The sequence below is a fragment of the Malurus melanocephalus genome, unplaced genomic scaffold, assembly GCF_030028575.1.
Source record: "Malurus melanocephalus ecotype Western Australia unplaced genomic scaffold, MMel_1.1 scaffold_166, whole genome shotgun sequence".
Classification (NCBI taxonomy): Eukaryota; Metazoa; Chordata; class Aves; order Passeriformes; family Maluridae; genus Malurus; species Malurus melanocephalus.
In genome coordinates this window covers 1346235-1372067 of record NW_026623398.1, presented here as the reverse complement: position 1 = coordinate 1372067, position 25833 = coordinate 1346235, and the positions used below count along the sequence as shown (strand labels likewise).

The 25833-nt window shown below is 37.5% G+C and overlaps 1 protein-coding gene across 8 annotated transcripts in view; it reads left to right on the top strand.

Moving 5' to 3' along the window:
- The window catches only part of LOC130577098 (dystonin-like), a 292211-nt gene that overhangs the window by 179751 nt on the left and 86627 nt on the right, over positions 1-25833 (top strand). For 7 of the 8 annotated variants that reach the window (XM_057372216.1, XM_057372215.1, XM_057372219.1 and 4 more), the window contains 11 exons: positions 9389-9541; positions 11614-11847; positions 13173-13454; positions 15233-15778; positions 18198-18374; positions 20965-21088; positions 22900-23108; positions 23374-23691; positions 23855-24021; positions 24554-24710; positions 24962-25088. In XM_057372216.1, the coding sequence (XP_057228199.1) occupies positions 9389-9541; positions 11614-11847; positions 13173-13454; positions 15233-15778; positions 18198-18374; positions 20965-21088; positions 22900-23108; positions 23374-23691; positions 23855-24021; positions 24554-24710; positions 24962-25088 (2494 nt within the window). Of the gene's footprint in view, positions 1-179; positions 5733-5940; positions 6088-6241; positions 6458-6647; positions 6795-7817; positions 8052-9388; positions 9542-11613; positions 11848-13172; positions 13455-15232; positions 15779-18197; positions 18375-20964; positions 21089-22899; positions 23109-23373; positions 23692-23854; positions 24022-24553; positions 24711-24961; positions 25089-25833 lie in introns of all 8 variants that reach the window. The other variant, XM_057372214.1, reaches the window with a different exon arrangement.

Genomic DNA, 25833 nt, shown 5'->3' with positions numbered 1-25833 from the left:
CGTGTGCTGTTGAATGACTGACATAGATCACTTGCGCATTTGAGCTGCTAACATTCACAGCATTCCTCCAGGCCTGGTAAGTACATGTTTTTATGCTTATCATGCATTCAAAATCAGAATAAAATTTTAATTACACAGTTCAGCAATAGTGATAGCTTCTCTTTTATATTCCCTTTTAGGTGAATAAAGTCATTGCTGGTGTCATTGACCAAACAACTGGAGAAGTCCTTTCAGTCTTTCAGTCTGTTTTAAGAGGTTTTCTTGACTATGACACTGGAATTAGATTGCTCGAGAATCAGCTGATTCTTTCTGGAATAGTTTCTCCAGAATTAGGAGTGGTTTATGATTTGGAAGAAGCTAAAGCTCATGCCTTAATTGATGAGCAGATTCTGTTGCAGCTGCAAGAATTAAGTAATGCAAAGAAGCTTATGTCAGAATCATCATTAGCAAATATTCCAGTTGTTTCAGCTTTAGGACAAGGTCTAATTTCAGAACCCCTGGCTATTAAAATTCTTGAGAATCAGCTTTCAAGTGGGTATTTGATTTTGCCATCTACTGGAGAAAAGCTGTCTTTGCAGAATGCTTTCCAGAGAAACCTGATTTCTCCAGCATTATATGCAAAACTTCTGGAAAGACAAGACACATGTAAAGATCTCATAGACCCCAACTATGCTGAGAAAATTTCCCTTGAACAGATGGTTCATAGAAGCATAATACATGAGGGAACAGGCTTAAGACTTCTACCTGTGAAACCACAGGAAAAAGGTAGAATTGTGTTCAAATGTGGAAGGAAAATAACTATTTTGAGGGCAGCCCATGAAGGGCTCATTGACAGAGAAACAATGTTCAGGCTGCTGGGTGCTCAGTTAATGTCTGGAGGCATCATTGACCCAGACTCAGGGAAACGARTGACTGTGGAAGAGGCCATGAAACAAGGGATGATAGATCAGGACACTGCTTGTGGGATCCTCACACATCAGGTTCAGACTGGTGGAATCCTTTGTCAAAATACAGGACAACGYTTGACTGTTGATGAAGCTGTACAATGCAACTTAATATCATGTACCAGTGCTCTGCTGGTATTAGAAGCACAGAGAGGCTTTGTGGGACTAATTTGGCCTCACACTGGTGAAATATTCCCTGTATCAACTTCTTTGCACCAAGATATGATTACAAATGAGCTGGCATTCAAAATACTGAATGATAGAAAGAAAATAGCTGCACTTTACATTCCAGAAACTTGTGAAATAATCAGTCTTGACAAGGCTGCAGAATCAGGGATTATAGACAGTAATACTGTATCTGTTTTGACCAATGTAACTTTRCCAGATAAAATGCCCAATGTAGAAGAATTAAAGTCTGCTGGGAAAAATGCTGCAAAATGGTTATCAACTTAYGAATTTCTGCCATCTGTATTTCATGACTCTGAGGAGAAGCGTGAAGATTCTGGTAGAGAAGACCCTGTATGTCATAATCTAGATCAAGCTAAGAAACTATTCATGTCTTACCTGATGGTAAATAGTTATATGGATGCAAACACTGGAGGGAGACTTTTGTTATATGATGGACAACTGCAAGAAGTCATCAATATGTTGCTGGAAGGTGGTAATGCTGAGTACAATGCTGGTGTGTCAGAAATGGAGTTTAGTAAGAAATACATAAGCTCAAAAGGAATTAACCTGAAGTCAGCAGACAGTGTTCAGGGTGWTCTTTTGGATGCTGACAATACTTGTAATAATAGGAAATTAAATCAATTTGATGACTTTGGGAATATTTCTTCACAAGAAGATCTCCGAGTGTGTAGGCCAGATGTTTGCAGTACTCTTGGTACTGAGCAATCAGAATACACRCAGGAGATGTTGTTAACTAACCCTGCAGAACACAGAAATGGTGTAAGCAGCACTCCAAATTCCATGAAGGGAAATGAACTCAGAGGTTCTTTTGAGGTTTCTGAGTGGACAGAACTCTGTAAGCAGAATGATCAGGGGACAAATTCAGGAAACACTGAAGGATATCTTCCAGATGACTCAAATACAAATCTTATTTCAGAAACAGAGAAAGAAGACGTTTATGTGGGAGAGAGTCTGGATAATGAAAACAGGAATGATAAAACCTTACAAAATTCCTTGAGTGTGAATGATTTGTCAGATCAGGAAATGTGGAGGGAGCTGGAAAGGTGCACAAAATATGAACCTCACATGTTTCAAGCTGATAGTAGCAGAATGGTACTGGAAAACAGCAAGGAAGATAATTTTCAGAGAAGTCTTGGTTCACCAGTCAGTGCTTTCACTGAATATAGACTTCCAGAAGAACTGGTTAGTCAGTGTGGTGTCACACCACTGTTTGAAGACAATGGATACAGTGAGCAACCTCTACAGGAATACACAGGTCCATCCCTAGAGAACTGTCTTAATATACACAGAAGGTCATTCCTGGAGGATTGTACTGATTTTCACAATAAACTCTGTCCGGAACGCAGCATAGACATGCACCACATGCCTTCGTTGGGTGGTGATACTGTCATGCATGATGGATCACCTCTGGYGGACAGTAGCAGCGCAGCACTGACAGTAGAAGAAAGTGATCTTGTATTTCACAAGTTGCTGCCGTGTGACAGCAGTTCTGACTCATCAATAGATGGGGATGATGGCATCCCAGAGCTTGAGAGTAACTGCTTGCAGCATGAATGTGGTGAGGTAGCATCTGAAGAGGACAGCTCTCAGCTGGATGATGGTGATGATGATGCCTATGAGACACCTCARGGTGATGATGATAGTGATGTCTATGATACTCCACAAATTGATGATGATGATGATGATTCCTCTGACACTTCTCAAGGTGATGAGGGGTTTGATACCTTGCAGGTGGGCAATGATCATACACCAGAGCCAGAACTGGCTGGAACATCAGTTCCATTAGRTTTTCTGGAGGAGAGAGGTGGTCTAATAACCCTGAGAAAAGAGACCAGCTCTTTCCAAGAACTTGCAGCTAATGCTGGAGAGAATGTTCATGTAAATGTGAAAGGGCAACCTGAGAGCATAACTATAGCTTCTGMAAGTGCCAAAACTATGGCAAAAATTCCTGAGGAAAGGGAAAGAACAGGGAGTTTTGGAGAGAAGGAGCAAGTGTTACCAGGTACTGTGGAGAGTGAAGGAAGGAACGAAGGAGGCATGAGCTATTTAAGGAATATGTATGAAGSAGATGTACAAGACAGAAATGAAGAAGTTGAAATGAAAGCAGAAGGTGACCAATGTGAGGAGGAATCTGAAAGTATGCAGGAGGAGGAAGATTATGAAGAGGATGATGATAGTTATGATGATTCTGACACTGATTCTGACAGTGAAGATGAAATGGATATTTTTTATTCACAGCATCAATGTATAAGTAAAKGTGACCAGCTGTTAATTTCTGTAGAAGATGTAGAAAGGAGCAATGAAAATAATCAGAATATTGATGACTGTTGCAATTCTTTATGCCACAATAGAGGATATACTTTGCAATTTCAGTCTARCCATGAAAATGGAAAACTATGCTCAGTAAAATGTGAATCAATGTCAAGTGTTTCTGAAGAAAGCTGTCTTGGCCTTCCACATACAAGTGAAGAAGATAGACAGCAGGAAACAGAAGATGAATATGGGACTTGTGTTGCAAGTGAACACATATCACGAGATACTGCTGAGCCTATTCAGTRTGAAAATACCTTTGACACTAAATGGATGTCCACTAAGAGTGAAGAGAACAATGAAACACGGTTTGGGGTTCCAGCTTCTCAGCTTCTTGATGATACTGTGAAATCTGATGTCAGTGTGACAAACTACCTAATTACAAAGCAAGCTTCTGATGRTGATGAAAGTACTTGGACAAATTTGCTTCTTTCAGAATGTTTAACTGGTAGCATGGATAAAGACAATAATACCATGCCAATGTTAGATTCAAATCATGGGCAAAGACAGAGAGAGACRCCATTTGCAGAGGAAAAAGTATTAAATTATAAGGAACAACTAAAGGAAAATTCATCCCAAATGGACGATAAATTGCTTACAGATATCCCTTATGTGAATGATAATAGTTCACTTAGTAACCCAGTACATCTGGTCACCAGTTGGAAGCGTGGTCAAATAGAAAAAGGTTTTGAAATTCTTACAGAAAGTAAAAACAGAGTAAATATTATGGAGGAATGTGAGGTCAAGGGGGTAAGCAATAGTCCCATTCAGATGGAAAACCTTGGGGAAATATTTGATGCAACAGTAATTAAAACTGATAGAGAAACTCCTGTTGCAAGTAAAGAAAAAGTAAATGTTGATCAARTTGCCCTTGACATTCGAGGTGCAAGATCAGATGAATTTAAGAGAGATGATAACATTTCTCCTTCTTTAAAACATACAACATGCATAAAAGAAGGTGGCCATTCAGAACTGTATAAAACTGAATTCTGTTCTGAGGATGTGGAAAGAGGGGAAAAGGGTATACAGAATGAAAAGGATTTTCTGCTAAATATGGAAGAAGAGCATTCAGATGAATTTAGCACTTACTCTTTTCCACCACCTGATACAGTTAAACTGAATGAGATTAGCATAACTAAAGAAACAGGGAGGCTTAACTGTCAAAATGCTGACAGTGTTCTTAAAGACATTCCAGAAAACAAAAGCAGCGATGATAGTGAAATTTCCCCCATAAAAGCAGATGCTTTAGGAAGTATTGAGGATGCCAAAGAATTAGGAGATGGAGGTGGAGTGCTACCTTCTGGGAGACATGCCCATACCACTGATGTTTCTTCTGCAATTCTGAGTAACATAGGGACTAACTTGAATTGTGGTGCCCAGAATGAACATGGGATGCTGGAAAACACCAAGGGAGAAAATGTCTTGGTAAGTGAGACTTCTTCCCTTGGAAATGGTTTCAGAAAGCAAATGTCCATGGAGTCATTGCAAAAAGAAATGGGACCCTGCAAAGATCTTCAAGTAAAGGAAGGTGTTTCAGAATCAGCAGATGCGTCTGACACACTAATGGAAGACTTAGAGAATATATTACAAAGGAAATTGAAAATGGCACATGTTTACTGCAAGCAGGAAGATGAATCCCTAAGTTACTCTGATACCAGAACTTTAATGCAAAATTTACTTAAAATGGTTAGAAGCACCCAGCTCGTGAGTGAAATGCCTGGTGGGTCAAATCTCAAGCAAATAAGCAACGCTGTCAGAACTGCATTAATGGTTASCACGCTGTGTACAGAACCTAGGGACAGTGATGCTCCTTCACTGCTTCGGCCTGATTGCAGAAGTCCTGACCTTCTTCGTGATATTCTGAARCTGGAATCCTGCAAGCAAAAGACAGCTGATCCAGATGAAAGGAAGAGTGAAACAGACATGAAAGTTCCGGTTCCTAAGCTTGCCACCTCTGAACTACTGGAAATTTTTCAAATCTCACCTGGAGATGAAAGTACAAGCAAGTTAGAGAAGCTGATAAATTATTTGCTCATGAGCTCACAGGTTGCTGGTGCCACCACAGAATGTGAGGGTAAAGGCAAAGGAGATGGGSTTTGTTCTCTTTCCTCAACAGAACAATCAGAGCTTGGATCAGAAGTTGCTGAAGAGAAAACATTGGCAGATAAYGCAAGCAATACTTGGAAAAGTGATCAGGAGCATGGGAAGACAGACAGTCTGTACAAAGGCTTTACTGAGCCTGTTTTAGAAACAAAAGAAGCAGTCGTGGGAGACACCCCCAGTAGCATGGTAAGTAATAAGATGTGTTCAGTGTCCTGTGTTACGGGAATTGTATGAATCTTTCCAAGTGCTGGCGAGAATAATTGTACTAAAAAAATGGTTGAAAAATTAGATTACACATTTAAAATAAATAATAATAAACRCAGGGACATTTATTGTTTGTTTTCAAGTATGTCCATTTGGAAAATATTTTCTTATTTTTAAAACTCAYTTTCAGTTTGATGGAGTACAACAATGTTTAAAGTTAACAGAGAAAATGCGAGAACATTTGGCAGTACTTCAAGATATGAAAAGCCATCTAGATAAACAGCAGCCTATTAGTAACAGCCTGGAAATACTAAAAGCTGAACTGGAACAGATAGAGGTAAGTAAAGTGTTCTTTATKCTTGTACTTCAGTGATGGGTGCTAGGAATAGCGTTTAGATTTAAAAAGAGAGATTTAAAAGGTAGTTAAAGTAATTCAGATTTAAATGTCTTTCTTAGTAATTTAATACATTTTATGTATATTCTTTTTGTAGTCATTTGAATCAGGACTGGCTACCTTTGCAATTATCCTAAAAAAGGACATGAAGTTGGCAGAAGAATTCTTAAAGTCTTCTAACAGGGATATTCCAGAAGAGAAACTTAAAGAGCTAAAGATAAGCTATGACTATTTGCAGGAAGCATTTTTGATGGTCTGTGATAGATCTTCGAAAAGAGCAAAACAAATAGTCTGTGCTATTGACTTGGAAATGGTACGTTTTTATCAGTGTATGATTTTACTTGATTTTCTTCAAGGCAATTGGGCTAAAATAAAGGAATTTAACTTTTTTTTGTTTRTTTGTTTCATATTAGTATATAAATACATGCATGATTCAATTTAATATGGTAGAAAATGTGACTAGACTCCAGGAGCATAAATAAATATACAATTTCCCTTTCTAGTCTAAGCTTGCTGGATTACACCAGGAACTTCTAGCCCAGCTGCAAAGATTTTCAGACTGGATCACAGAGAGCAGGAAAATCATGAATGACTTCACAATAAATACTAGTGTTACAGAAGAGATGAAGAAAAGTTTGCAGCTATTAAAAGTGAGTATTCTTTACAGCAGGTGTTGATGCTTCTGGCAAATGTTGCTCCTTATTATTAATTATAAACTAKGTTTTGTATTCCTGCTCATTAATCTCTATTTCTTAAACTGATGACTAGAAGTAATTACATAAGGAGAGAACTACTTTATAATCCAGTAATAAAATCTCATTGATTTGCTTTTTCTCTTGCAAAAAAATTCTGATAGAGTTAGGATTACTGACAAAACTATTGGCTCTACTTATGTTTGTCGCAATAAATCAGAGCCTTTAAAAAAGTCTAATTTACAATACAGATATTTCAGTGGTTAAAATTGGATCTTTAAGCATTGAGTTCAGAATCTTTACTGAAGTTTAATTGCCTTTCATATCAATTACATGTGAGAACACAAGATGGGAAAAGATAAAAAGTCTCCCCATTAAACACTCCATCAAATGAATAATGGAAAACAAAGCAGATCAAATTTTTAGTAAAGTTCCTGTACTTCTGTGTGTATGAATAATAAAAATTATTTTAGTTGTTTTAAGGTWGTTTTAGTTGCTTTTGATAGAGTTTCAGAGACATGGTATGGTCATTGGGGCTCCACAGTACATAATCACTTGCAGAATTTGCCACATTGCTAGAAATGGTGGCATTCTTGCTGGGGAGTTAAGAATAGGAGCAATTTCAAGTAAATATTCTAAGATTTCTGGATCTTCAGACGTAGAACTTGGGAATATTACACCTAACCTGCCACAAATCTTTCRGAGTTGAAGTTCTGGCAGTATTCAGACATCCATGAGAGAGCAAAGAAATAAAGATGTACAAGATCACATTTTTTATTAGTTGGACACAAGCTGTTCTGAGGCAAACCATGCACAAGTTCTAATGTCATACTTGAATGTGTCAGAATGATCCTGAGTTTTGATTTTCCATGGCTAAACTGTCTACCAAAAGCATTTTGTAACAGGGGCTAAGAAGAGATTGTGGTTTATTTGTACTCAATTTTTCTTCATTGCTAGTAATTCCCTTCACTTCATTTACAGAACAGTGCTGCCGAGCTCAGCTGTAAAAAAWTGCAACTGGAGTCCACTGCATTTGATGTTCAGTTCTTCATTTCTGAGCATGCTGAAGATCTTTCTCCTAATCAGAGCAAACAGCTGCTGAGGCTCTTAAATACCACCCAAAAATCTTTTCAGGAAGCACAGGAAGCAATAACTTCTCAAGTGGAAAGTTTAGAGACTCAGTTACAGGCAGTGCAAGAGCTGGGTGATCAGAAGGTTTGCCTTTCTGTGTAAATGTGTGCTGAATGTTTCTGTCTATGGATGAGGAATTTTAATACCAGCATGCAGTATTAAGTGTATTTCTGTCTTTTCCCTTTTTACTACAAATACATTCATAGTTCAACGAAGATGATATTGATCAAATTTGGTGAATTGTCATTTTTGTCTCTCCTTGGTTTACTCACAGATACAGCATATTTAAATTGTGAACAGAGACAGGTCTTCTRTTTTTGGAATGAGAGAAATTTACTTAAGGTTTCTCACAAGTGWTGTTTCTTCAGCAGCTTTATCAGTAATTGATCTGAGCTATATTGATTACTGAATTTGCTATCACACCATTGCATAACACTTTGGTCTTGCTGAAGATTTTATTTTCCTTTAATTTGCCAGGTTGTCTGCTTAAGTGATCTTTTTTCTAGATCTTTATAGTCAAAGAACCAGATTTGTTAAAATCTGTGTACCATGGATTGTTGTGACTGAGATGGGTTAGAGGGAGAAACATATGGGTGAATCAGCCAAGATACTTGCAGTTCAAGGCATGGGCACTGGGAAAACAGTGAGTCAAGTTGGGTGAATTATTTCTTCAGCAGGCATGGCTGCAGCTGGCAGGCAAAAGCAGTCTTTGTAGAGGTAAAASAAGCTGATAATACCTGCAGCACAACAGCACCTCCTCCTCTCTAAGAGCAGCACTGTTAAGACTCAGTCCCTGGGTTATATGTAATTAGAAGCATTTTAGCTTTCTGAAKACTGTTTTATTTTGCTATTCCAAAAACATTTATTTCTACTATATATTGTGAAAGAAGTATAAAATTGAGTATAGTAAAGGCACAGATAAGTTTTCTAGGACTTTGTAACAATAATGAGCTTGCATGATTTGTTCTTCTCTACTGCTTAAAAAGTCCACAGTTTCTATTTAGATAACATATTGTGCATAGCAAAAAGAGCTAACTCACATTCACAACTAACCTCTGTTTTGATGTCCTTTTTTTTCAGAATTAATAGTGTTTATCACAGGTTTCAAGAGGTTAAGAGACTGGATTTTCACTCCTGTTGTTTGGAGATTTCATCCTTCACATATATATGCATGGCCAGACTTCTATTGGGCAATTCCATCAAACATGGTCTCTTTTACTTACAACATATTTGAGGTTTATCCATAACTTCTGTRTATTCATCTTGCTCCTTGTACCACTGCTATCATGTTTACAGCATACTTTAAAAATTACTGCTTTGCAATATTGATGTTCAAAGATTTCTAATATCTATTGGAGTGTTGGTTCCCTGAAGTGAGGCATTTTGGTCTTATTGTTCAATTGTACTTGGCTCTAATATAGGATGTGGCTGAACGGCAGCAGGAATGCAAAGAGAAACTGCAGGAAATCTGTGATTTGCTTACACAGACTGAAAATCGACTCATCGGACAGCGAGAGTCTCTTGTTATTGGAGACAGCAAGGCTGAGCTGGAACAATACCAGACCAAACAGGAGGTATGCACAATTCTAGTCAGAGAAGTTAAAGAAGACTGAGTGCAGAGGAGAGTGACTAGGCTCTTTTGTTGAGTAACAAGACTTGTCATGTGAGAGGAGCGTAAAAGAGATTTGTTTGACCTACCAAAACTAAAGGCTTAGTGGCATGCATTTAAACTGCTGCCTGTGAATGCACTCCAGTATGTGCCAGTGGGAGAAGAGAAACTTCCAAACAAGGATACACTAGAATAGGGAGTATGTGCTGCACATTTCAAGAAGCACTCTTGAAGCAGGCATGAATTTTATTAATATATTACCTTGAGATTGTTCCTATTGAATATGATAAAATCATGCATGTTTATTTTGCTAAAAWAATTTAACCCAGTATTATGCTAAAATAATTTAGCCCGCTTTTCAACTGGTGTCAGGAAGTGTTTATTCCTGTTCACGAAATTTTGAAAAATTTTGCTGCAAGGCTTTCTCTTGCCTGAGGCTTTCTATGGCCTCACTCTTGTTTTGGTTTGAATTCTGGTTCTTATTAGTGTTTCTTGCAATCTCTTTGGTGTTCTCATGTAGCAAACCCCTTTCAGTTTGCTTGCTTTCCTTGTCTTTCAGCTGTATCCAGCCATCTATAAGCTTTTACTTCATCCTGACTGATATTGGGTTTATGGTAGTTAAAGCACTGAAGGACCTGGTACTCTTTTTCTTTGTCCTTCTCCTTGTACTAGTTTACTTTAGAGCTCCAAGTCAAGTTTAGTAATCTGTAAAAGGAGAAATCTCTTTATTCATCTTGCCTTGCTTTACTTATCTTTGCAATAATACATCTAGTTTGTCAAAGCAGTTCTTATAGTCAGTCAGTCATACAGACACCCCGGGGGTGGCTTTTAATATCTCTTACCTGTCTTAAGGATATATGGCCTAAATGGGTACTCATGGGGAGTGAACAATTGATAAAGCATATGCTTCATTRTTTTTTCATCAGCTGTTTGTGACTGCCTAACAGATTAGTTGTTATTTTCTGATTGATGTCTTGGAATCAACATTGAAAGAATGTGTTTTCACTCTCTTGAGTGAAATGAAGGGAAGGAATGGGGGTTAGAAATTATTTTTGATAGATCAAGTCAGAGCTTTCATCCTCAGTGCACTGTTTGAAAGGGAGCACAGAGATCTTCAGAGGAGAATATTTTCTTGATTCAGGGACCCCAGGAAAATCTCCCTAATGTACTTGTGGAAGTATTAAAATGAGCTRCAGTTTTAGCTGCCAAACTACAGTCTATAATTGATACAAAATCTTTAGTCTAGAATGAGAGTCAAGTGTTCTGTCTTGCAGCTCCAAAATTGTTACTCTGCATAAAAAGGTAAAAAATGTCATTATTTCAGTAACTGGGTGCATGTATTCAACAGTGTAATTGCTACAATTAAAGCTTCKCTCAGATAATTGGGAGGCAGACTAGGAAAACTGCTTTGGGTAAACGAAAACTACYCTATCCATCCTCTATAAATTCAGTGGATGTAAACATTCTTGAGAGACTGAAATGCTATGATTGGTTAAATTTGAAGGAAGAAAATACTTTAATGCCATTTCTGGCCTGAACAAAATGAAAAAATACCGGAAAACTTTCACTTGGGAAAGATGACTACAATTTCCTGACTTGTATTCAGTTGTCTGATTTTAAGCAGCTTTCTGTTAGGATAGTAATGGACTGGAATTTGTCAGGAGAYTCGCTTTATTAACTGAAGTGTAGCAGATTTATTTTATCTCTTGATTTCTAAAAAATAAGATACATCTTCTTTTGCATATGTGGAAATGCAATATTTGAACTAAAGGGAAAAAAGTTAAACAAAGGGAAAAAAGTGGCCTCAGTCTGAATAAGACTGTAGGCAAACAGAAAAAAAGGCAGATTGAGCTGCAGCAAAGTCAGATGTTGAGGTCTGATTTTAGTAACTGTCTGCAATTTAGTAATGTGTCATGTGCAGTTAAAAAGGACTAGTGTGGTGCTTACCCCTAAAAGAGAGATAGTTCCAATAGAGTTAATTGGACAGATCTCATGGATCATTTACTTACTCCTGTTTGCTTTCTTTTTTCTCAAAAGGAGATTCAAAAAGACATGAGAACAAGTGCCCAGACACTGGCAGAGATTGTAAAAAATACTGAAACCTTCTTGAAAGAGAATGGAGGAAAACTGTCCCAAGAAGACAAGACTATTCTGGAACAGAAACTGAATGAAGCTAAGACAAAGTGTTTGCTCCTTAGCCAGAAGGCAGAAGAGTCCAAAAAGGAACTGGATAAAGCTATGACAACAGCAATTAAGCAGGAAACAGAAAAGGTTTTTAGGCAACCATTTAATACCTTTATTCAAACCTTTTTTGTGTCTTATGGTAGTAATTGCGCAGCTTACTGTTGTGTGGTGRGTTGACCTTGTCTGGATGCCAAAAAGCCATTCCATCACTTCCTTCGTCACCTGGACAGGGGGAGAGGAAATTTAATGAAAAGCTTGTGGGTTGAGATAAGGGCAGGGAGACATCACTCAGAGTTACTGTCACAGGCAAAACAGGCCTAACTTGGGAAAATTCATTTATTACCAATCAGATGAGAATAGGATAATGAGAAATAAAAATTAAATCTTAAAGATACCTTCCCTCCATCCCTCCCTGAACTCAGCTCCAGAGTTCTCTCCCTCGTTCCCACCGTGGGTGCAGGGAGATGGGCAGTGTGGGTTGCGGTCAGTTCATCACACATCATCTCTGCYGCTCTGTGCTCCTYAAGGGGAGGACTCCTCACACTCTTCCCTTGCTCCACTGYRGGGTCCCTCACATAGGAGACAGTCCTCCATGAACTTCCCCAATGTGAGTTCTTCCCATGGGCTCCAGTGTGGTCCCTTCCATGGGGTGCAGTCTTTCATGCGCACTGTTCCAGTATGTGGAATGACCCCATGGGGTCGCAAATTGTGCCACAAGCCTGCTTGAATGTGGGCTTCCCATGAGGTCACATCCTCCTTTGGTCATCCACATGCTCTGKAGTGGGGTCCTCCCTGGGCTGCAGGTGGATTTCTGGATCCCCATGATCYTCCTGCAGGGGCACAGCTCCTCACCATGGGCTGCACCATGGACTGCAGGGGAATYTCAGCCCTGGCACCTGCAGCACCTCCTGCCYCTYCTTCTGCACTGACCTTGGTGYCTGCAGAGCTGTTCCTCTCACATATTCTCACCCCTCTSTTTGGGCTGTTGTTTTTCATGCATTTCTTTTTACACTTTTGCAATGTTATCCCAGAGCTGCTACCACCATTGCTGATGGGCTTGGCCTTAGCAAGTGGGGGTCCATGCTGGAGCTGTTTGGCATTGGGCCTGTCAGACATGAAGGAARYTTCTGGCAGCTTCTCAGAGAAGCCACACCTGCAGCCCCCTTGATCCCAAAATCTGTCCAAGCAAACCCAAAACATATTAATAGACTCTGGAGAAATTAAAATAATATTTCATTTGGGTGACTAATAAAATAGTGCTTTATTCTCTTATAAAATAAACAGTAACCTCTATATTTATAAAAAAAAATTCTTTGATGTTAATATATTTTAAGTGGTTTATTTGTATATTTATTGGATATTTTGTGATCATTAAAGAAGATTTCTAAATTGAAACTGAAATTTCAATGTAGGTTGCAGCCATAGAACAGCTGGAAGAAAGTAAAAATACAATAGAAAATCTTTTGGATTGGTTATCAAATGTGGATAAAGAAGCAGAGCATGGCCGGAAATTTAAGCAAGTTATAGAACAGAATGGAACACACTTTGAAGAAGGAGATGTGAAAGTTTTGGAAGGAGAGGAGGATGATGTCAATGGTAATCTGCTGGAAATGGAGGAAGACTTTGGAACTCAGGTGGATGGATTAGTAAAAAGCACAGATGATAATCTGAACCAGCAGTATCAGAAAGTCAAGGTATTCATTGTTACTTGCTTTATTCAACATTTGGGTGCTAAGTGCATCACTCTTCATTCAACATAAGTGAACTCAATCTCATCCTTTCCGTCATAGGCTTTGGAACAGACACTAAAGAAGRTAGTGATACACAGTGGTAGGAATTTCAGTAGTTAGAATGTATTGCACATTTGTCACTTTTTTGCTKTTACTATAGTTGTTTCCTGCAAAATTAGAGAAAGGACACATTCTACAAGGTAAATGTAAAGAAAGAATCTTTGTGGTGTGTCTATTATTATTTTTGTAGTGAGAAATTGATGCAGACAAATAAAATGCAAACTGTAGCAACATAAATTCATACCCTTTATGCGGCTTCTTCAGAAATCTTTTTGATACCCAAAGTATTCATCCCCCTTTAATATCCTGTCAATACTGATTGCAAATTGCTGCAAAAAATAGTTTACTGAAATTATAGTCTTCATTCCCTACAACTTTAACACATGGGCAAAGTAGTGTTGGAAGGCTTCAAAAAGGTGCGTTACATAAAATTACAGTTCAGCAATTTAAAAATAGATTTTCCAGGTAAGATAATTGGAAGCATTTAAAATAATAAGAGCTCAGTTTTATTGTGTTTGCTGACTTACAACTGAGAAAGCAAGAACCTTTAGGACTGAGTTGGTGGACACCTTAAAGAAAATTATTATGCTTGCAGCTGATAGTATTTTGGATTTCCTTTTTTATTAAAGAAAAACCCCAAATCCAAAACCCCCAAAACAACATAAGAAAATAAGAATATTGAGTTTTGTGTACATGATATGTTTGCTTCCACTTTTTTGACAGTTCATTTTTGCACATAGTGCCTACAGAATAATTACCCACTGTACCCATGGAAGAAAAACTTATTGTTTATTTTACATAGCTGTTTTTCATGGGAGTAGAAGACCTTCAAGAATGAGGAATTTTTTAAAAGCATGTATTTGAAATATGTTTTTCATTTGGAATACAGTACTAATTCCTGTACTTAGGTATTTTTTTCTAGGATTGAAAAATTTACATGCATGGAATGTCTTGATTTTAGTGTCAACGGGACCTGTTTTATGGCTAACTGTATTTCACAAGAATCATGGCTTTTGATTCTGAAAAATAAAATAAAAAAAACCCAAGTAATAATGTTTGTTCACTGAGTGTAAGAAGAAAATATCTGTACTATATTTGATGCTTTCACTCATTTTGGTCTTCTTGTTTGTAGTGGTAGCTACAATATAAGTAACAGGAAATGGACAGTTTTAATTTGGAAAGTTGCCTACCTTTGATTGTTTTATTTGTTAAGTCCTATTTTGAGACAGAGCATTAGGAAAATTTTGATTACACTAAGCACATTACCATAAGTGCTAAGTAATAAGCAAATTAATTTTGTTAGCAAAAAAAGTTAAAGAGATTGATAATGTCTAGTTTTGCTCTACAGAGTTGTCTTTTGGAAGTACAGGGGAGAATTTTTGTTTGATATATACATCCAGGTATTGCTGAGTTGCAACACTATTTGAACATTTCCATATGGTCATGGCCTGTATATCTAGCAAAAATTGCCATTGAATGTTTTGTAGATTTTTTTTATGCACAGAAATATGATGACCAACAGTCACTTTCACTTAAATTACTGAAAAAATGTGGGGTTTTAAAATAAATAATAAAAAATTGGAAAGCCTTTTATCCTTTTGATGGTCTTTGTTTTACATGTCCTTTTCTAAGGAACCACTTGAGATGGTGCTGGTTGTAATTTCTTCCTTTTTTTTTTGTAGGCTCAACATGAGAAAATTATTTCACAGCAGCAGGCTATCATAGTAGCAACTCAGTCTGCTCAAGCACTGCTTGAGAAACAAGGGCACTACCTTACACCTGAAGAAAAAGACAAGATGCAAAGGAACATGAAAGAGCTGAAGGCTCAGTATGAGACTGCTCTGGCCGAGTCAGAACGAAAAATGAAATTGACCCATTCTCTAAGAGAAGAATTGGAGAAATTSGATGCAGACTATAGTGAATTTGAAACCTGGCTACAGCAGGCAGAACAAGAACTGGACAATTTGGAGGCAGGGGCTTCTGATTTCAGTGGTATTATGGTSAAACTGAAAAGGCAGAAGAGTTTTTCAGAAGATGTTATATCTCACAAAGGTGATTTAAGATATATTACAATCTCTGGACAAAGAGTTCTGGATGCTGCAAGGTCAGTTAGCAAAAGAGATGGAGTGAAGGTTGACAAAGATGGTATCGATACCTCGGCTACATATGCTGAAGTGCAAAATAAACTGGATAGAGCTTCAGATCGCTTCAAATCTCTCTATACTAAGGTAAGTTTTATTTATACTGAACAGGAATGACTACTGTAATTGATTTACCAATTTGTATAGCAAGCTAGCTGATGAAACAAACACCATGGGAAGTTGTAAATTCTTTGTTTCTTGAAGTTAACAACAGAATAAAATGCTTTTCTAGAAGGTCTACTTTAGTCAAGTGTCAGACTATTAAAGGTTTGAATAGATGATACTTTCTACTTTGTGTTATAAGGAAGAAATGAGACCAGARTTCTTCATTGTTCTTTCGAGCCTTAAACAACCTCTGAGATTGTGGTGGTTCAGAATGCTTTTAGTAACATTTTGGKGTGGAAAGAAATTGTAATACTTTTAGATATATAATGTTCCTTTATGTTACTTGCAATATTTTCCACAACTGTTTATTTACTTGGCTCCCTACTAATAAAATGAGTGTAAAAAGAGAGAGACTATGCCAAAAATAACAGGTAAAATTTTAATTTTAATTTGTATCCTGAAATAGTTTGTCCCAATGTGACCTTTGTTGTTAGCGCTAGGCATGAAAGAACATAGTGATTTGAGGACAGCAATTCTTTTCCACTGCTCTGCCAAGTAAACATTTTATCCTTAACAATCTCAGATTAGTCTCTAATTAATGAGTAATTAGCACTGCAAAATCCKCCATGTACATTAGAGAGGGAAGATAATCTAGCTCTCTGKGCCAGGTTYACRTATGGAATCTCTCCRGTAGAACCAAACATCACCAACTAGYCTCACATGCCACATTTCCAGCTCTTTTCAAAAAACCAGCACAGTGTTGTTCCATATTGCCAWTAATCCAGAACTGTAAACTTCTGAGATAATTGTTAAATGAACCATTGAACAGAGAGGTGCTGTCAGTAGCCTTTGACTGTGCCATTTCATAATTTTCTAAGATCGTAGGTTCAAATGCCTTAGTAGAGCTTCAGTATCCATTGGTACAGTGCTGGTTTGCAAGAGTGGCCATCTTTATCTTGAAATTTTTATCTCTTTAAGGTTTTAATGCTCAGAAATGTAAATTCTATAAAGACATATATCTGATTAAAAAGCAATGTAAAACTTGTTTTCTCAGTTTGTCAAGGCAGCTCTTCATTTACAGAAGCATATTTTCCTTTTCCCACTTAACTGGTATGAACAGGGAAGCTAAAAGCTTGTATTATTAACATGTTMGATTTCTTCCAGTTGATTTATTGAATTAGTTTGAGTGTGAATGTAAAGACTTCATAACAAAATTTTCATAAAGCTTATTTTTATGCACATAAAAATCCCAGGCCAGCCACTTGATTAGTCAAATCAAAAAAGAATTTGCCAGATTCTCTCCTTTCTCTGTATACATTTAGCAGAGTTATGATAGACATGCTTTAAATATTTGACAATAAAAAGTTCCGAATAAAGTCAACTTCTTTTTGTGTCTTTAGGGACAAAGTGGGATTGTCCACAATTAGTGAGAACTTCCAAGTTGTAATGGAATTTGTAGTAATCTTTTTTGGCTTTTTCAAAAGCCTCTTGCTTTTAATAAATACTTAGATTGCTTTTACTTTTATATATGTATATTTGTACATGTGAGACATGATTTTCTAGGCTTATATGTGGAATCTTGAAAGTCTTCTTGGGTAAACTGGTTATATAAATAAGCATGTTCTGTGTCTGCCCACCAGATGGAGACCTAGTACCATATGAAAATATCAAAATACAGTGTCTGGAAGATTTGGAATATAAATATTTAGTGTAACTGTKTATAAATGTTATGACTTGATACAATCAGATTTAGCTTGTGAAATCATCTCCACGAAGTCTGAAAGAGTTTCACTGACTTTTTTATTTGACAATCTCCTGTAAACATTTTGGGGCATGCTAACATATAGGACTAATAGAATCTTGTTCAAGATGACACTTTTAAGTGACTAAAACAAAACATATGTACTATACCAAGCCATATCACTTTGGATTCACTATGCAGGTAAGGTAGTTATGAAAACGGTACTCTGCTGTCTGTATTTTAATGAAGATACACATCTCTCCTTATTTTCCTTTTAAAATTTCTAGCTTCCACTGCCTTTCTACATTTCTACTTTCCACTRGCTTTATATCTTTTTGGTGGCAGAGTTCTGATAAATAATCCTCTTACTGGTAAATCAAAAATTATTCCTGAAGCTTTTCYTATTCTAGTATAGCAAGTTAGATTTCAGTTTCATACCTGCATCAATGATTTGATCCTAAGTCATCCTTTAGAAGCACAGACTGGTAAGACCTGCATAGCCTGTCCAGCTGTCATGTTGCAGTTCAGAAATCAGTCAGTGAAATGATGGCAGGAAAAAATGCTGCAGTATTACAGAAAGGAATGTATGACTTTGAGATTGGTATGAAATGTAGCRCACAGTTTAATGCTTGTGTATTTGTTTCTTTTTTACTCATTTAGTGTAGCATCCTTGGAAATAACTTGAAAGACCTGGTGGATAAATACCAGCATTATGAAGATGCCTCATCTGGACTTTTGTCAGGTCTCCAGGCCTCTGAAATAGCTGTGAACAAACAGCTGTCAGAGCCAATTGCAGTGGATCCCAAAAATCTCCAAAGACAACTTGAAGAAACCAAGGTGAAAAGCTTTAAAATGCAGAAGTACTTTTRTCCAAAAAAGAACTGCTTTTTGTCTGAAAAACAGGATAGTTTAATATAATCCAAGKGGCTGCAGGCCAAAATCATGCCTTGCATGTGGGCATGCAACTTCTGTGGTTCTGAAATTTCCCTGTCCAGAGTGATATCTGAAAAGCCCTCTGTGAAAAAATGGGGGACCAAGATGCCATTAGTAGTGGTGAAAGTAAGCAAATGATAGGGTGAAATCTGGAAAGTTTTTGAAGTAAAAAGGATTTAGTGATTGCTATCAGAATAAGGTTTGGATAGGGTTCCTGACAAAGAAGTCCATTTGACTGTAGTCTATGAGTCTTGGTTTTTTTCTGTTCACATTTGTGTGTTCCTCCATTATGAAAGGGATCATACCAGGTGAGCAGTGTGATGTGAGTAGTCTGTTCACCTGTTTCAGTTGCACCCAGTGCTATATGTCCTGCAGAGAGTTAAATGAACATAATTCGTGTTGCACAGAAAACCAGTATTTCTTATTTTTTCCCACTGAGGATGTAACTCATGACTTTATGTAAATCCTAGTACAGGCAAGACAAGTTAGTGATAGGGCTTGTGAAGATAAAACTGGCTACCTGTATAAAGTGTGAGTTTGGAGAAGGCTTTAGGAACCCAAGTATAAGGTGAGTMAGATAAAGTTTCATGCAGTCTGTCATCTTTGAACTCGTTGTCATAAATACATTCAATCACCTATACTAKAAATAAAATGCAAGATTATTTGTTTTTCAGTGAGCAAGTCTRTTGGTTGGGCACTTTTTCACTGTTTTGTCKGTGCTTGGTGAAGTATCAGTGCAGGTCAGATAAGTTTACCATTGAAAACAAGTTTACCATTGATAGMCAATGGCTTTTGGAAAGTATGTGCTTTAACCTTTTCACTTACATCAGCCTGAGCAGTAGTTCTCTTTATCTACGGTATCTTCCAAATTGGTCTCTGGAACTTCTCAACACTTTGGTGCATGAAAGCAAAAGGAGACAGATCACAGCCATGTTTAGGATAACAAAATTAAAAGTGTAAATTGTGAACTTACAACAATTGAATGGTTTAGGTACATTTGTGCTTCCAAGCATTGGAAGTGTAGGAATAAAACCAATTACAGTTTAAAGCTTACTTTAAACCTTTTGTTCCTTATGCCAAAATGAATTATATTCTCTATAACGCAAATTTTCATGGAAGTAATACAAAAGGAGTGAGTACTAGGGTTCTTTTTATGAAATGTCTACATGAATTACTTGCCACACAGAAGAGCACTCAATGAATATGAGGTAGGAAGAAGAGCGAGGGTACAACATGTCAAAAGATTGAAAGGGAGAGAAAAAACAGGAGGTTGAAGAAAGAAAGCCAATTAATGAAAGCAAAACAAAGAGTATTTTGAGGAAGTCAGGTGTTGCAAGTTAAAGCTGTCCCTTGTAGYCAACACATGCAGTTGATAATCCAGCTAGACACAGACCTTGGCAGCATGGTGAGGTCTAATCTTTTTATGGGGATTAACTGTTCTTCAGAATATTCTTCACTGCCTCTGGCATCAGCTTGCTTGCCTTCTGTTAGCACACAAGGTTTTCTGGTGCATCTTTTTTTTTCCTTTCCTTTTTTTTTTCTTTTTTCTTTTTTCTTCTTTTTATTTCTGCACAAGTACTAGCCTAAGCCTCTTCAGGTCTCTCTGAGACTCATTGTATCAAATGGGTCAGCAAGATGATGTACACTGGCACACTGTTGTGCTCTGGGTACCAGTGTTGAATCCAGTGAAATGACTTCATTGTGCTGGCAGGGCAGATGGGATTACCKTTGATTCATATATTCATTGAGTATCAATGAATGTCAAAAAATAAATGAGAATTCCCTYCATTCTGGACTTGTATAAAGTTCAAGTGAATCAAAACAAACACTAGCACAGAGGCCTGAAATAATTTAGGGACTATTTACCCTAAAGTACTTTTATACACTAGRGAGACAAAGCCACTAGAAGTTGATTCAGCCTGACTGCCTTAGTTGACTCTGGAGCAAATCATGGCCAGTCTCTAAACATTCCTCGGTTAGTTGGAAAAACTTCAGTGACCCTGCTTCAGGGGGTCCTGACTGTGAAGGCGATCATCTTGTTTCAAGCTATTCCTGTTTATGCTACACTATCAGCCTGATGCTGTGCTGTCACCACTGATGGTGAATGTGTAACTGCTGCTGTTGTTTGCACACTTTTCCCTCTGAATTGTTCTTAGATTCTGAGTTTAAAAATAGGTTTATAATTTAGTCTGTACAAGAGGTCATTAGAAGAATTTAATCAAAAGACACGTTTGAAGTTATGTGCAAGAAACAATKTGGGTCAGACAAGTATTCTAAAATATAAGGTAAAAAAGATGGTGATTGAARCTAAAACACGGGCCAGAAGGTTAAYGGTAGCCATAMCCACTGCTCCGGATTTTTCTTAAGGAGAGGTCACAAATTAAGTTAGTTTATTCCCAGCACTAAGTTTGGGTTCTGTGATGTATCTCAAGCCTTGCTTATGTAAATATCAACTGTACTGAAAAGCATAACTGATAGTAGTGGAATTTTACAGGTTCTTCAGGGACAAGTGTCTAACCACCAAATTGCTGTAGAAAAACTGAAAAAAGCTGCTGAAGTGTTATTGGATACAAGGGGAGAGTTGGCACCAGACAAAGATGAGATTCAGAAAACACTGGGTAAAATATTTGCTTTTCTTAATACCTCTTTTTACCACTTGTGTCTGCATGCAGGTTCTGGAAGAGACAAATTAMAGAGCTTCTACATTTTTGTGTCACTGTTCAAGTCCATGTTTTGTTGAGTCATAAGTCATTACAACATAGTAACTTTATTGTTATTGTCCTACACTGTTCCATATGCTTTTCGCTATCATTTCTTTTTTTTTTTTACAGAAATAGGGATTGCTGAACAGAGGTAGTGATTTGCTGAGGATCATAAATTCTCCAGAGGAATGTGACTCCAATGTGACCTGTTTACAAGCAGTTATTTGAAGTTTGGTTAGCTTAGGAATTACTTCCTTATGACTTTAAGAACCTGTCTATGGAGGGGTTGACTTTGGCTGGCTGCCAGATGCCCACCCACTTGCTCTCTCACTCCCCTTGCCCAAGTGGATGGGGATAGAAATTAAGATGGAAAAGTCCGTGGGTTGAGATAAAAACATGGAGATCACTTACCATTTACTGTCCTGGGCAAGAAAAAACTTGGCAAAAATTAACYGATTTATTGCCGTATAAAACAGGTTTTGGAAATGACAATAAAAGACAAATTACAGCAACAATATCCTCCACCCTGCTCTTTTTTCAGGCTTACCATCACTCCTTCCTTCCCAGTGCTCCCACTTTTCCCTGCCAAACAGTGCAGTGTGGATGGGAAATGGATGATTGTGGTCAGTCCATAACAGCTATTCTCTGCTGCAGCTTCCTCCTTACACATTTTCCCTGCTCCAGTGAGGCACCTCTCCACAGGCTGAAATCTTTCAGGATAATGTTTTTCCAGTGTGAATCTAGGCAGCATTTCCTTCATGAAATGTGCACCTCCTCTAGTGTGGGGTCTTCTACAYGCTGTACTGTGATTGTCGGCTCCTGCATCCTCCACAGACTTCATGGGAATCTCTGCTCCAGTGCCTGGAGCATCTCTTCCCCCTCTTTCTTCTCTGACTTACTGTCTACAGGGCTGCTTGTCATACTTGCTTTTCCCTGCTTTCCCAGTCCTATGCAGTGTTTTCCCTTTTCTTAAATACATCTTTCCAGCAGCACCATCAGGTTGGCTTGAAGAGCTTTGCTGTGCCCTGTGATGGGTCAGCTGGAGTCGGTTGGAACCATTTATTTCTTCTGTGGGGCAGCCCTTGACCTCCTCTCACATGAGCCAAAAAAAACTTGTCACTAACAAAACCTTATCATCACCAAAACCTTACCACCTACACTTGCATGACATTCACTACTGACTGAAGTTTGAAGATGCTCTCTGTGTATTGCACCAGTATCAATTCATGGAACCCCATGAAGTTAYTTCCAGAACAACAAAATAAAACAACTGTGGCTTGACTCTTTGGAGTTGGTGATGAAACTCTGTAGGAGGTGCATGGAACTTGTAATTTTCAGAGAGTTATCTCGAGAGCGTTGGATGTCTGATGAAGAACCTTCTGGAAACACCTTTCAGGTCTCACAATAACATAATTGTAGAAGAGCTGTCTTAATACTCTGCTATTTTATTTCTTGGGAACAGAAATGTTCTGTCTTAAGCTACAGCTACATGGAAACCAGTTTTGGAAGCTGGACACTACAGCTATATGCTGCTCCCTTGTTTCCCTTGTCCAGTGTGTTTCTTGGCTCTGTTTGATCTTTGCTTCCATGTTTTTACTGACTGAAGCTGACATTTTTTCTTCATTCTAACGTAGCAATTTTTGACTCAACTGGTGAGAACTGGTAAAATGAGCTAAAAGCTTGTTTTGGGTAGAAATAAAAATTGAAATATATTTTCTCTTTGTCAGATGATATTGTGGAAAGATACGACAATTTATCCAAATCTGTGAATGAAAGGAATGAGAAGCTTCAGGTAACTCTGACACGATCCCTGAGTGTGCAGGATGGTTTGGATGAAATGCTGGATTGGATGGAAGGAGTTGAAAAGAGCCTTAAAGAACAAGATCAAGTGCCTTTGAATTCTGCTGCTATTCAGGACATTATTAGTAAAAGCATTGTAAGTAGCATTCTTTGAATTTGTTTGATAATGCAGATTTCGAGAGAGAATTAAAATGTTTGGCTGCCATCTTTAATGGATTCAAAATATTTACTAAAGAGAACTGTTGTGTGAAGTGAAACTGCTCATAAGGATTTTTATARCTGAAATAGATTACACTGATGGTCTAGCTGATGGTCTACTGATTTGTAGCTTTATATGGTAGGTGAATTTCACTCCTTAAAATTTACTTGCAAGTAATACAAAAATTTCTTGTATGTTTCAGATGCTAGAACAAGACATTGCAGGTCGCCAAAGCAGTATAAACACTATGAAYGAAAAAGTGAAGAAGTTCATGGAAACAGCAGATCGATCCACTGCATCCACACTGCAAGCTAAAATGAGTGAACTTGCAGGGCGGTTTTCTGAAGCAAGTAATAAGCATAGAGAGAAGCTTGTGAGAATGGAGGAATTGAAGACTAAAGTGGAGTTATTTGAAGGTCTGTCAGAAAAACTTCAATCATTTCTAGATGAGAAAAACCAGGCACTCAGTGAGACAGAAGCACCAAGAAAGGATGTTAGTGAAGTGTCTCAATACATGCAGGTATTTAATTTCTATGTGTCRTGCATTCTTAGTCTAACTCATCTAAGTGACTGAATAAGAAATAAGGCATTTTTTTCCTGTTTTCATTGGTTAGCTAAAATCAAGAGTTTAATTTTGAAGTAAATGTAAGGTCTAATGTGATGAGTGTAATCCTATTTTGCAGGAAGCTAGTGTAGAACTGGCACAACACAAGAAGGATCTGGAAGTTTTGAAGCAGCTCCTTGAAGAACTTTCATTTCATGCCCTTCCTGGAGATAAAGCACTGGTATTGGAAAAAGTAAATGCTTTGTCAAAGAAATTCAAAGAGGTAGAGGAAACAATAAAGGAAAAGTAAGTTGAATAATCAAAGTGTTTCCACTTTGGCTAATAGCACAGTGCGACTGCTGTGATTACTTCTTCCCTTTTGCATGCAGTCTCAAGATATTGGAGTTAACCAGAGTAAGCTAGGGGTTTTTTATTGAAAGAAAAAGGTTGTATTTGAAAATATAGTTAACTCTGTAGTTAGTCTTCCTCAAGAACTCTAAAAAGGGCCGTAAAGAGAAGTAATTTTCCAAATTTTGTGACATTCACATGATTCTTAGCAATTTTAAGAAAACTCTACTTCCCCCCTTCTCTGATATAACATAAATCGCTGGTTCTGCATATTGTTTTAAAGTACCATTTGGCATCATGCTGTAAAGGAAAACTRGAGAAATTATATATAATACAAGTTACCTTTGCTAGATTTTGCACATTCTGCTTGTATCCATAAAATTAGCTTGTGTGACACTTTGAATTTAGGAATAGTAATATCAGATTGATAAAAGTTTTTGGTTTWATTATTAGAAGGAATATTGTCATTCCTTTGTCTTTAATTGTTTAGAGAAGAGGATGTATCATCTTGTCAGAAGCAAATGGATACTTTTGAGCTCCTTGTGGAATCATTAAAGAAATGGATAAAAGAGACGACAGAACGAATTCCAGCAGCACAGCCCTCTCTGAATACAGAGGAGTTAAAGAAACCTTTGGAAGATACATTGGTAAGCCATTGTAGGAGAAGTGAAATCTGGCTGAAGAAAAAAAGGCATCTGTTATGAATTCTGAAACACAGAAGGTGTAAGCAGTTGCAGTAATTGGGACTAGGGAGCTTGCAGTCTGCATTTACATTCCCATTTGCTTTGCATGTTTTGCAGCTGATTCCCAAGTAGCAAAGTTAATCCTTTCTGTACACTAAGTCCCTTAAGTCTGAAGTCAGTTTTGTAATGAACAAATGACCATCTTTCTTAACCAGAATTTAAAAGATGAATGGACRTTAAAGGCACCTGAACTGCAGAAAATGAATAGCAGAGGAACTTTGCTGTGTAACCTGATCACTGCTGTGACTTCTCCTGCTAAACTGAGAGCAGTTGCCAAATCAGGTATGCTTTTTTTGTAATCAGGTAAGCCTAACAATTCAGGAATTTTTAAAACCTTTAAGGGTTAATTAAAATWATTTCACTCTTGGATTAGCATTCTGAATATTATGGCTTGTGTAGCCATGTCTCTTCTGGCCATTGTTTGCTGTGATTCTCATTTAAACTRTCTAGCTGCTGTAGTAATTCAACACACATTCTTCATTGTTTTAGTCTGCCAAAATAATGTAAAAGTGCACTGATGTAAATGAYTAACATGTCCTAGAGCTGTTATGTAATTCCCAGATAGTGAATCAAATGGCAGCATCACAGTTGCCTTCACCTCATACCAGAAAGCTTTGAAAAATGAGAAATTAACTTACTCTGATCAATGTTCAGTGCTTCATGTATCCATGCAAGCAGGAGAAATGCAAACCTTGTTTTGCAAACACTGATGTATCTGCAGAGATACCTATTTAATGGCCAAAAGGCTATTCTGTGATGCCAAGCAAACACAGAAAGATTTGCAGGGTTGTGGAGTTTTGCTGAAAGGGCAGTGAGGACATGGTTTCTCTAAAAAAGGAGCCTAGGTAAACCTACTCATCGCAGTATGATATAATAATATTAGTCATTGTTTTAGTTGAAACAACAACAAAGAACGGAATCAATTTCATATTCCATCATGATGTTCCTGGGCCAAAACTTATTTTCTGTCTGGACCTTCAGCAAAATTCTCTTTTACTGGTAATCATAATTTAAAGATAGCAAGCCT